At 44.7% G+C, this 14,136-nt stretch overlaps 1 protein-coding gene across 1 annotated transcript in view; it reads right to left on the reverse strand.

The window, feature by feature from the left end:
* Window positions 1-916: 916 nt before the first annotated feature.
* The window catches only part of LOC124121059 (kelch-like protein 24), a 41,269-nt gene continuing 28,049 nt past the window's right edge, over window positions 917-14,136 (reverse strand). Inside the window, exon 2 of the mRNA XM_046484007.2 lies at window positions 917-4,138. Coding sequence (XP_046339963.2) covers window positions 2,361-4,130 — 1,770 coding nt within the window. The 5' untranslated portion in view covers window positions 4,131-4,138 and the 3' untranslated portion in view covers window positions 917-2,360. The remainder of the gene's footprint in view (window positions 4,139-14,136) is intronic.

A 14,136-nucleotide genomic window follows, 5' to 3' on the forward strand; every position in this document is an offset into this window, starting at 1 on the left:
CAATATTTGTAAGTGAGCGTTAAATTTATTAACAGGTGTCTGAAATACGATGAGTTATGATGAATTTACTGAACTGAATGAACTAAATACCAATTTTCTAGAATATACAGTGTTGATGTTATCAATTAAGGTGTACGGATGTATCAAATCGATATCGTTTGAGTACAACGAATAGGATTGCTCTTTACCGCTCAAAACGTAGAGATATTGTGTGGGGAAGATAAGGGATGCAAGTTATTTTATTCAAATATAGTGAACAATGTAAAGGAAATGCAAAACGTTCGCCATGAAACAAAATGAGAAAAGGAAGTTGATTCCAAAATAACGGACCATTATGGAAAAAAAACCCATTACAATTGTATTATTTTTTTTTCCGAACAACCAATAACATCAAAGTAAAATGGCTTCAATACGGTGTGGTCCATAGAATTCTCACAACTAATAAAGATTTACACATCTACTGAATAAAAACCGTTACTATATTGTATTTTTGCAATGTTGAAGTTGCATCTTTTATTTGAATCTACATACACTCTTCAAAAAAAGAAACGCACAGGTAATATACAGTTCAATGAACTTGACTACACAAAAAATCCTATATATAAATTGGATATATGTTATTGGAAAATGTTGGTGGCCTGATATTCGACAAACGGTGCGTCAAAACGCAGCCATTGTCGATTTGCAATGTCTTAAACGGCATTGTTGTCCCACTTGTTCAAAAATGTCATGGATGAAGACAGTAAAGCAAAATGCACGTTCAAGTTATGGCATTCGTAACTCGTGGCAGTGGCTATAAAAGGCAAGCATAAGCCAATAATTTGTTACTCAGTTGTCAACATTTTTTAAGTTCCAAAATGTAGAGACTCAGCGCTGCCGATCGGAACATCGCCACAGGGCGTATCCAAAGAGGGGAATCGCAGTCTTCTGTTGCACGCCACTTCAACGTCTACAACAGCACCATTTGCCGCCTTTGGGACGGATAGACACAGTTCAATTCCACTGCAGACCGTCCGAGAACCTGCCGACCAAGAGTTACCATCCCTGCACAGAATCGCTACATTCGACAGTTCCACCTACGTCATCGCAATGCCACAGCTACGGAGACTGCAGGACGCATCCCTGGTTTGAGGAGGATATCGGACCAGACTGTCAGGAACCATCTTCGTGAGACTGGAATCCGACCCAGAAGACCAGTTATCGTACCTGTTTTGTAACAGGTCCATCGACAGCGACGCTTGCGTTGGCGCCATGATGCCTTACAGCATTGGAGTTTGAGAAACTGGAGACGAGTGTGGTTTAGTGATGAATATTCACCGGCAAGATGGAAGCCAACGAGTTCATCTTCGTCAAAATGAGCGTTTTGCCCCACATTGTGCACGTGAATTCCACAATTTCGGTGTCGGTAGTGTCATGGTGTGGGGCACCATATCCTACACCAGGAGATCTGACTTTGTTGTGGTTCAGGTAAATTTGACAGCAAATCGCTACATGAATCAAATTCTTCAACCCCACCTTCTTCCAATCATTGACCGCCAGAGGGAGCTGTTTCAACAGGACAACGGTTCACCGAACACAATTCGTGTCACGGTAGACTACCTTCATAATGCCAACATTAATGCCTTGCCCTGGCCGTCGAGATCTCCAGATCTCAACCCAATCAAACACCTCTGGGATGAACTCGATCGAAGTTTGCGTCAACGTCAGTACACGCCACAGACACTCCCACACCTGGCCAACGCGTTACAAGCAGAAAGGTGCAGAACGCACGCACACCTGCAGGCACCATATAGGCTACGACTTTTACTATACCACCTCCACCAATGGTAATTTCATAGGCTATATGTAACATAAGTGTAATTTCATTGGAGGCTATATGCAACATGAGTGTAATTTCATTGGAGGCTATATGTAACGTGTCATATGGATTAAAAACGAAACTATGGTGGTGAAAAGGTGTGTGGAATGTGTCATACTAATGTGTGTGAGTATTGCTTCACGCTGCTTTTAGCAATGGTCCAGCAATATCACGGCGGGGGAACGCCAGAAATGGGCTTCACACCTGGGAGAATCGAACCTGATCTTCGGCGTGACGAGCGAACACTTTAACCATTAGGCTACCCCACCGCCCCTGTCATACTAGAATTGAGATTCTATGTGTGGAAATAGTAACTGTACTAAACAACACAAATCTTGATAAAACTATTTAATACGTTCCATGTATAATAACAAGTCAACCAGGTTCAGGTGCAAATCCTACACCAATGTATCTGAAGCTTCCGTCGAATATGTGATGGGATCTCGATATAAACGACCGTCACACCGCCATGCCGGCGGTCTCGCCATATACCAACATCCTTCTAATCCCATAATTCAGTAATAGCTGTTTTCATCATGTTCCTTCGCGGCAGACATGTTTTTACACAAGCAAATCCCCACACGGGTTTGTACAACTTCTCCGGTATAAAACTGACTGCCATTGTCTTGAGGTCCAGCACCAGAATGTCCTCAAACACATCATTACCGTACTTCCCCCCAAACATGAGCACGTCGCCCTGGTGGGGGGCCACTCCGAACAGAGCACGGGTGAAGTGGGGGAGGGTGGCCACGTGATTGAATGCGAGGCAGTCGCGGGAGTGGAGGATGTCCCCAGTCGGGCAGAGGAGGTAGACGTCGTCTGTGATCACTGCTCTGGACAGGCCGCATGGGAAGGGGAGACTACTTACAACGGAACACGTCTTCAGAGTGGGGTCGTACATCTGTATGATGGTCGTGGGGGTCTCTCTGTCTATATACCCCCCCATCAGAAACACGCTCTCCCCACACACAGCCGCGGACATCCCCCACACAGACTCCGCCATCTGTCCACACTGATGCCACGTATTCTCGTGCATGTCGTATTCCTCGATCGAGGCCGTCATTCTCAGCTTGCCTTCGGGACGCTGACCGATGGCTCCCCCAAACACGTACAGACTCAACCCGAAGGGAACCATAGCGTGGCCCCTCCTTCCAGTCAGCATCGGGGCACAGACATGCCACACGTCCTCCTTGCTCTCATACAAGGCCAGCGCCTGTCTGGAGTCGCCGCCCCCGCTGATGTAGATGTCGTTCCCACACGTGCAAGAAGCTGTACCCGAGTCAAAGCCGTACGGAAGGGAAGCCAAGGGGAACCATTTCTTAAGATTCAGGTTAAAGGCGACAACCATTTGATTGCACTTGAACCTGGAGTCCCCTGACATGGCTCCTCCAATGATAACAACGACGTCGTCGATATGTGCGTCTTCGCGGTAGTCAAGGTGTGATGACGTTGTCTCATGTCGTCGCCCAGGGTCTGAATGAAACACTTTAGCTTCATTCATCAATTTGATGCAGTCACTGTTGTCCCTGACCAGGGCATTGTTCTCCAGCACCTGCCTGATGTAGTCTTCCTTCACGTTCGGCAGGCGGACATATTTGAATATTTCCCCAAGAACGTGTTTCCGGTTGACCTTATCGTGCGTCGCCCACTGGAGAATTATGTCACACACCACCTCCTCATTGGGCACGCACAACTCGTTGTCACTAATGATTCTGATCAGTTCTGCTGGAGCAAGAGATTTAAACAGCCTCATTTGTGCCAATCTGACAAAATGTTTCACCACCACCGCGCGAGCGGCTTGCTCCAAGAAAGGCGATCTCGTTTCCGTGGCGAACACGTACATCTTCAGAGCATTCTCTGCGTTCACTTTCTCACTTAGAAAATAGTCACATTTCTTTCTAAGTCCACTTATTTCATATGCATACGCCGCTTTCATTATGCCTTGTCCATTCTTGTCTGTGATGTGACAGTCACCAAAATATATAAACTCTAGCACTTGTGCCATCACAGATCTAGACACGGTGTTGACATACAGCTTATCTGTTGTGGATTCCCTCTTGCCGTTGAAGAGCCTAGAGTGGAAGTAGGGCGAGGCTGCCGCTAATATGGCCCTGTGGCACTTGAGCCCCTTCCCGTCCACCACCAGCGTCAGGTCGGTGTAAAGACGTTTCCTCCAGATGGCGCCAAGTGCAGTAGTTAGTTCTGACATGTGTGACGACCGGATGTCGTCTGCTTCGTTCGGCGCCATCAGAGTGTTGTCAAGATCGGACATGTTTGTTTCTGGAGAACAAGAAATGTAAGAAAATTAACAAAACTGTCTAACATCATGGACTTCTTTAAAGGGAAACTTTCAATGAAGTAGGTACTTAAACACTATCTGACGTCAACCTGAGTGAGTACATGGCTCGCACTACAGACACATTGAACACTATCTGACGTCTATCTGAGTACATGACTCGCCATACAGACACATTGAACACTATCTAACGTCTACCTGACTACATGACACGCCATACAGACACATTGAACACTATCTGACAGTCTACTTGAGTACATGACACGCCATACAGATACAATGAACACTATCTAACGTCTACCTGAGTACACGACTCGCCATACAAACACATTGAACACTATCTAACGTCTACCTGAGTACATGACACACCATACAGACACATTGAACACTATCGGACGTCTACCTGAGAACATGGCTCGCCATACAGACACATTAAACACTATCTGGCAGTCTACCTGAGTACATGGCACGCCATACAGACACATTGAACACTATCTGACAGTCTACCTGAGTACATGACACGCCACACAGACACATTGAACACTATCTGACAGTCTACCTGAGTACATGGCACGCCATACAGACACATTGAACACTATCTAACGTCTACCTGAGTACATGACACGCCATACAGACACATTGAACACTATCTAACGTCTACCTGACTACATGACACGCCATACAGACACATTAAACACTATCTGACAGTCTACCTGAGTACATGACACGCCATACAGACACATTGAACACTATCTAACGTCTACCTGAGTACATGACACACCATACAGACACATTGAACACTATCTAACGTCTACCTGAGAACATGGCTCGCCATACAGACACATTAAACACTATCTGACAGTCTACCTGAGTACATGACACGCAATACAGACACATTGAACTCTATCTGGCGGTCTACCTGAGTACATGACACGCCATACAGACACATTGAACACTATCTAACGTCTACCTGAGTACATGACTCGCCATACAAACACATTGAACACTATCTAACGTCTACCTGAGTACACGACTCGCCATACAGACACATTGAACACTATCTAACGTCTACCTGAGAACATGGCTCGCCATACAGACACATTAAACACTATCTGACAGTCTACCTGAGTACATGACACGCGATACAGACACATTGAACACTATGTAACGTCTACCTGAGTACATGACACGCCATACAGACACATTGAACACTATCTGACAGTCTACCTGAGTACACGACTCGCCATACAGACACACTGAACACTATCTAACGGCTACCTGAGTACAGGACACGCCATACAGACACATTGAACACTATCTAACGTCTACCTGAGTACATGACACACCATACAGACACATTGAACACTATCTAACGTCTACCTAACGTCTGACAGTCTATCAGAGTAGATGACACGCACTACAGACACATTGAACACTATCTGACAGTCTACCTGAGTACATGACATGCCATACAGACACATTGAACACTATCTAACGTCTACCTGAGTACAAGGCACGCCATACAGACACATTGAACACTATCTTACAGTCTACCTGAGTACACGACTCGCCATACAGACACATTGAACACTATCTAACGTCTACCTGAGTACATGACACGCCATACAGACACATTGAACACTATCTAACGTCTACCTGAGTACACGACTCGCCATACAGACACATTGAACACAATCTAACGTCTACCTGAGTACATGACTCGCCATACAGACACATTGAACACTATCTAACGTCTACCTGAGTACATGGCTCGCCATACAGACACATTAAACACTATCTGACGTCTATCAGAGTACATGACTCGCCATACAGACACATTGAACACTATCTGACAGTTTACCTGAGTACATGGCATGCGATACAGACACATTGAACACTATCTGACAGTCTACCTGAGTACATGACACGCCAAACAGACACTACAGACACATTGAACACTATCTGACAGTCTACCTGAGTAAATGACACGCCATACAGACACATTGAACACTATCTAACGTCAACCTGAGTATATGACACGCCATACAGACACATTGGACACTATCTAACGTCTACCTGAGTACACGACTCGCCATACAGACACATTGAACACTATCTAACGTCTACCTGAGTACATGACTCGCCATACAGACACATTAAATACTATCTGACGTCTATCAGAGAACATGACACGCCATACAGACACATTGCACACTATCTGACAGTCTACCTCAGTACATGGCACGCGATACAGACACATTGAACACTATCTTACAGACTACCTGAGTACATGACACGCCATACAGACACATTGAACACTATCTAACGTCTACCTGAGTACACGACTCGCCATACAGACACATTGAACACAATCTAACGTCTACCTGAGTAGGTGACTCGCCATACAGACACATTGAACACTATCTAACGTCTACCTGAGTACATGGCTCGCCATACAGACACATTAAACACTATCTGACGTCTATCAGAGTACATGACTCGCCATACAGACACATTGAACACTATCTGACAGTTTACCTGAGTACATGGCACGCGATACAGACACATTGAACACTATCTGACAGTCTACCTGAGTACATGACACGCCATACAGACACATTGAACACTATCTAACGTCTACCTGAGTACACGACTCGCCATACAGACACATTGAACACTATCTAACGTCTACCTGAGTACATGGCTCGCCATACAGACACATTAAACACTATCTGACGTCTACCTGAGTACATGGCACGCCATACAGACACATTGAACACTATCTAACGTCTAACTGAGTACATGGCACGCCATACAGACACATTGAACACTATCTGACAGTCTACCTGAGTACATGGCACGCCATACAGACACATTGAACACTATCTAACGTCTACCTGAGTACATGACACGCCATACAGACACATTGAACACTATCTAACGTCTACCTGAGAATACGACACGCCATACAGACACATTGAACACTATCTGACACTCTGCCTGAGTACATGGCTCGCCATACAGACACATTAAACACTATCTGACCTCTATCAGAGTACATGACACGCAATACAGACACATTGAACACTATCTAACGTCGACGAGAGTACATGACACGCCATACAAACACATTGAACACTATCTGACAGTCTACCTAAGTACATGGCACCCCATACACACACATTGAACACTATCTGACAGTCTACCTGAGTAAATGACACGCCATACAGACACATTGAACACTATCTAACGTCAACCTGAGTATATGACACGCCATACAGACACATTGAACACTATCTAACGTCTACCTGAGTACACGACTCGCCATACAGACACATTGAACACTATCTAACGTCTACCTGAGTACATGGCTCGCCATACAGACACATTAAACACTATCTGACGTCTATCAGAGAACATGACACGCCATACAGACACATTGCACACTATCTGACAGTCTACCTGAGTACATGGCACGCCATACAGACACATTGAACACTATCTTACAGTCTACCTGAGTACATGACACGCCATACAGACACATTGCACACTATCTAACGTCTACCTGAGTACGCGACTCGCCATACAGACACATTGAACACTATCTAACGTCTACCTGAGTACACGACTCGCCATACAGACACATTGAACACTATCTAACGTCTACCTGAGTACGTGACTCGCCATACAGACACATTGAACACTATCTATCGTCTACCTGAGTACATGGCTCGCCATACAGACACATTAAACACTATCTGACGTCTATCAGAGTACATGACTCGCCATACAGACACATTGAACACTATCTGACAGTCTACCTGAGTACATGGCACGCGATACAGACACATTGAACACTATCTGACAGTCTACCTGAGTACATGACACGCCATACAGACACATTGAACACTATCTAACGTCTACCTGAGTACGCGACTCGCCATACAGACACATTGAACACTATCTATCGTCTACCTGAGTACAAGACTCGCCATACAGACAGATTGAACACTATCTAACGTCTACCTGAGTACGCGACACGCCATACAGACACATTGAACTCTATCTGACAGTCTACCTGAGTACATGACACGCCATACAGACACATTGAACACTATGTAACGTCTACCTGAGTACATGACACGCCATACAGACACATTGAACACTATCTGACAGTCTACCTCAGTACATTGCTCGCCATACAGACACACTGAACACTATCTGACAGTCTATCAGAGTACATGACACGCCATACAGACAGATTGAACACTGTGTCACGTTGATCTGAGCGAGTACATGACTTGCTATACTCGCTACACACTGAACGCTCTTAGAAGTCTATCTGAGTGCACGACTCGCCATGCAGGCACATTGAACACTATCTAACGTCTACCTGAGTACATGGCTCGCCATAGAGACACATTAAACACTATCTGACGTTTATCAGAGTACATGACACGCCATACAGACACATTGAACACTATCTGACAGTCTACTTGAGTACATGACACGCCATACAGACACATTGAACACTATCTAACGTCTACCTGAGTACGCGACTCGCCATACAGACACATTGAACACTATCTCACGTCTACCTGAGTACACGACTCGCCATACAGACACATTGAACACAATCTAACGTCTACCTGAGTACACGACTCGCCATACAGACACATTGAACACTATCTGACAGTCTACCTGAGTACATGACACGCCATACAGACACATTGAACACTATCTAACGTCTACCTGAGTACACGACTCGCCATAGAAACACATTGAACACTATGTAACGTCTACCTGAGTACACGACTCGCCATACAGACACATTGAACACTATGTAATGTCTACCTGAGTACACGACTCGCCATACAGACACATTGAACACAATCTAACGTCTACCTGAGTACACGACTCGCCATACAGACACATTGAACACTATCTGACAGTCTACCTGAGTACATGACACGCCATACAGACACATTGAACACTATCTAACATCTACCTGAGTACACGACTCGCCATACAGACACATTGAACACTATCGGACGTCTATCAGAGTACATGGCACGCCATACAGACACATTGAACACTATCTGACAGTTTTCCTGAGTACATGACACGCCAGACAGACACATTAAACACTATCTAACGTCTACCTGAGTACACGACACGCCATACAGACACATTGAACACTATCTGACAGTCTACCTGAGTACATGACACGCCATACAGACACATTAAACACTATCTAACGTCTACCTGAGTACACGACTCGCCATACAGACACATTGAACACTATCTCACAGTCTACCTGAGTACATGACACGCCATACAGACACATTGAACACTATGTAACGTCTATCAGAGTACAAGACACGCCATACAGACACATTGAACACTATGTAACGTCTATCAGAGTACATGACACGCCATACAGACACATTGAACTCTATCTGACAGTCTACCTGTGTACATGGCTCGCCATACAGACACATTGAACACTATCTGACAGTCTACCTGAGTACATGACACGCCATACAGACACATTGAACACTATCTAACATCTACCTGAGTACACGACTCGCCATACAGACACATTGAACACTATCGGACGTCTATCAGAGTACATGGCACGCCATACAGACACATTGAACACTATCTGACAGTCTTCCTGAGTACATGACACGCCAGAGAGACACATTAAACACTATCTAACGTCTACCTGAGTACACGACACGCCATACAGACACATTGAACACTATCTGACAGTCTACCTGAGTACATGACACGCCATACAGACACATTAAACACTATCTAACGTCTACCTGAGTACACGACTCGCCATACAGACACATTGAACACTATCTCACAGTCTACCTGAGTACATGACACGCCATACAGACACATTGAACACTATGTAACGTCTATCAGAGTACAAGACACGCCATACAGACACATTGAACACTATGTAACGTCTATCAGAGTACATGACACGCCATACAGACACATTGAACTCTATCTGACAGTCTACCTGTGTACATGGCTCGCCATACAGACACATTGAACACTATCTGACAGTCTACCTGAGTACATGACACGCCATACAGACACATTGAACACTATCTAACATCTACCTGAGTACACGACTCGCCATACAGACACATTGAACACTATCGGACGTCTATCAGAGTACATGGCACGCCATACAGACACATTGAACACTATCTGACAGTCTTCCTGAGTACATGACACGCCAGAGAGACACATTAAACACTATCTAACGTCTACCTGAGTACACGACACGCCATACAGACACATTGAACACTATCTGACAGTCTACCTGAGTACATGACACGCCATACAGACACATTAAACACTATCTAACGTCTACCTGAGTACACGACTCGCCATACAGACACATTGAACACTATCTCACAGTCTACCTGAGTACATGACACGCCATACAGACACATTGAACACTATGTAACGTCTACCTGAGTACAAGACACGCCATACAGACACATTGAACACTATGTAACGTCTATCAGAGTACATAACACGCCATACAGACACATTGAACTCTATCTGACAGTCTACCTGAGTACATGGCTCGCCATACAGACACATTGAACACTATCTGACAGTCTACCTGAGTACATGACACGCCATACAGACACATTGAACACTATCTGACGTCTATCAGAGTACATGACACGCCATACAGACAGATTGAACACTGTGTCACGTTGATCTGAGTGAGTACATGACTTGCTATACTCGCTACAAATTGAACGCTCTTAGAAGTCTACCTGAGTGCACGACTCGCCATGCAGACACATTGAACACTATCTGACAGTCTACCTGAGTATATGGCTCGCCATACAGACACATTAAACACTATCTGACGTCTATCAGAGTACATGACAGGCCATACAGACACATTGAACACTATCTAAAGTCTACCTGAATACTTGACACGCCATACAGACACATTGAACACTATCTAACGTCTACCTGAGTACACGACTCGCTATACAGACACATTGAACACTATCTAATGTCTACCTGAGTACATGACACGCCATACAGACACATTGAACACTATCTAACGTCTACCTGAGTACATGGGTCGCCATACAGACACATTGAACACTATCTGACGTCTATCAGAGTACATGACACGCCATACAGACACATTGAACACTATCTGACAGTCTACCTGAGTACATGACACGCCATACAGACACATTGAACACTATCTGACGTCTATCAGAGTACATGACACGCCATACAGACACATTGAACACTATCTGACAGTCTACCTGAGTACATGACACGCCATACAGACACATTGAACTCTATCTGACAGTCTACCTGAGTACATGGCTCGCCATACAGACACACTGAACACTATCTGACAGTCTACCTGAGTACATGACACGCCATACAGACACATTGAACACTATCTGACGTGTACCTGAGTACATGACTCGCCATACAAACACATTAAACACTATGTAACGTCCACCTGAGTACATGACACGCCATACAGACACATTGAACACTATCTGAAAGTCTACCTGAGTACATGGCTCGCCATACAGACACATTGAACACTATCTGACGTCTATCAGAGTACATGACACGCCATACAGAGAGATTGAACACTGTGTCACGTTGATCTGAGTGAGTACATGACTTGCTATACTCGCTACACATTGAACGCTCTTAGAAGTCTATCTGAGTGCACGACTCGCCATGCAGACACATTGAACACTATCTGACGTCTACCTGAGTATATGACTAGCTATAGAGACACATTGAACACTATCTGAGAGTCTACCTGAGTACAGGGCTCGCCATACAGACACATTAAACACTATCTGACGTCTATCAGAGTACATGACACGCCATACAGACACATTGAACACTATCTAACGTTTACCTGTGTACATGACACGCCATACAGACACATTGAACACTATCTAACGTCTACATGAGTACACGACTCGCTATACAGACACATTGAACACTATCTAATGTCTACCTGAGTACATGACCGGCCATACAGACACATTGAACACTATCTAACGTCTACCTGAGTACATGGCTCGCCATACAGACACACTGAACACTATCTGACAGTCTACCTGCGTACATGACACGCCATACAGACACATTGAACACTATCTAACGTCTACCTGAGTACATGACACGACATACAGACACATTGAACACTATCTAACGTCTACCTGAGTACATGACACGCCATACAGACACATTGAACACTATCTAACGTCTACCTGAGTACATGGCTCGCCATACAGACACATTGAACACTATCTAACGTCTACCTGAGTACATGACACGCCATACAGACACATTGAACACTATCTGACAGTCTACCTGAGTACATGACACGCCATACAGACACATTGAACAATATGTAACGTCTACCTGAGTACAATACACGCCATACAGACACATTGAACTCTATCTGACAGTCTACCTGAGTACATGGCTCGCCATACAGACACATTGAACACTATCTGACAGTCTACCTGAGTACATGGCTCGCCATACAGACACCTTGAACACTATCTGACAGTCTACCTGAGTACAGGACACGCCATACAGACACATTGAACAATATGTAACGTCTACCTGAGTACATGGCTCGCCATACAGACACATTGAACTCTATCTGACAGTCTACCTGAGTACATGGCTCGCCATACAGACACATTGAACACTATCTGACAGTCTACCTGAGTACATGACACGCCATACAGACACATTGAACACTATCTAACGTCTACCTGAGTAGATGACACGCCATACAGACACATTGAACACTATCTGACAGTCTACCTGAGTAGATGACACGCCATACAGACACATTGAACACTATCTGACAGTCTACCTGAGTAGATGACACGCCATACAGACACATTGAACACTATCTAACATCTACCTGAGTACATGGCTCGCCATACAGACACATTAAATACTATCTAACGTCTACCTGAGTACATGACACGCCATACAGACACATTGAACACTATCTAACGTCTACCTGAGTACATGGCTCGCCATACAGACACATTGAACACTATCTGACAGTCTACCTGAGTACATGGCTCGCCATACAGACACCTTGAACACTATCTGACAGTCTACCTGAGTACAGGACACGCCATACAGACACATTGAACAATATGTAACGTCTACCTGAGTACATGGCTCGCCATACAGACACATTGAACTCTATCTGACAGTCTACCTGAGTACATGACACGCCATACAGACACATTGAACACTATCTGACGTGTACCTGAGTACATGACTCGCCATACAAACACATTAAACACTATGTAACGTCCACCTGAGTACATGACACGCCATACAGACACATTGAACACTATCTGAAAGTCTACCTGAGTACATGGCTCGCCATACAGACACATTGAACACTATCTGACGTCTATCAGAGTACATGACACGCCATACAGAGAGATTGAACACTGTGTCACGTTGATCTGAGTGAGTACATGACTTGCTATACTCGCTACACATTGAACGCTCTTAGAAGTCTATCTGAGTGCACGACTCGCCATGCAGACACATTGAACACTATCTGACGTCTACCTGAGTATATGACTAGCTATAGAGACACATTGAACACTATCTGAGAGTCTACCTGAGTACAGGGCTCGCCATACAGACACATTAAACACTATCTGACGTCTATCAGAGTACATGACACGCCATACAGACACATTGAACACTATCTAACGTTTACCTGAGTACATGACAGGCCATACAGACACATTGAACACTATCTAATGTCTACCTGAGTACATGACAGGCCATACAGACACATTGAACGCTATCTAACGTCTACCTGAGTACATGGCTCGCCATACAGACACACTGAACACTATCTGACAGTCTACCTGCGTACATGACACGCCAT

The sequence above is a fragment of the Haliotis rufescens genome, unplaced genomic scaffold, assembly GCF_023055435.1.
Source record: "Haliotis rufescens isolate VD_foot unplaced genomic scaffold, xgHalRufe1.0.p SCAF_11, whole genome shotgun sequence".
In the NCBI taxonomy this organism is placed as follows: domain Eukaryota; kingdom Metazoa; phylum Mollusca; class Gastropoda; order Lepetellida; family Haliotidae; genus Haliotis; species Haliotis rufescens.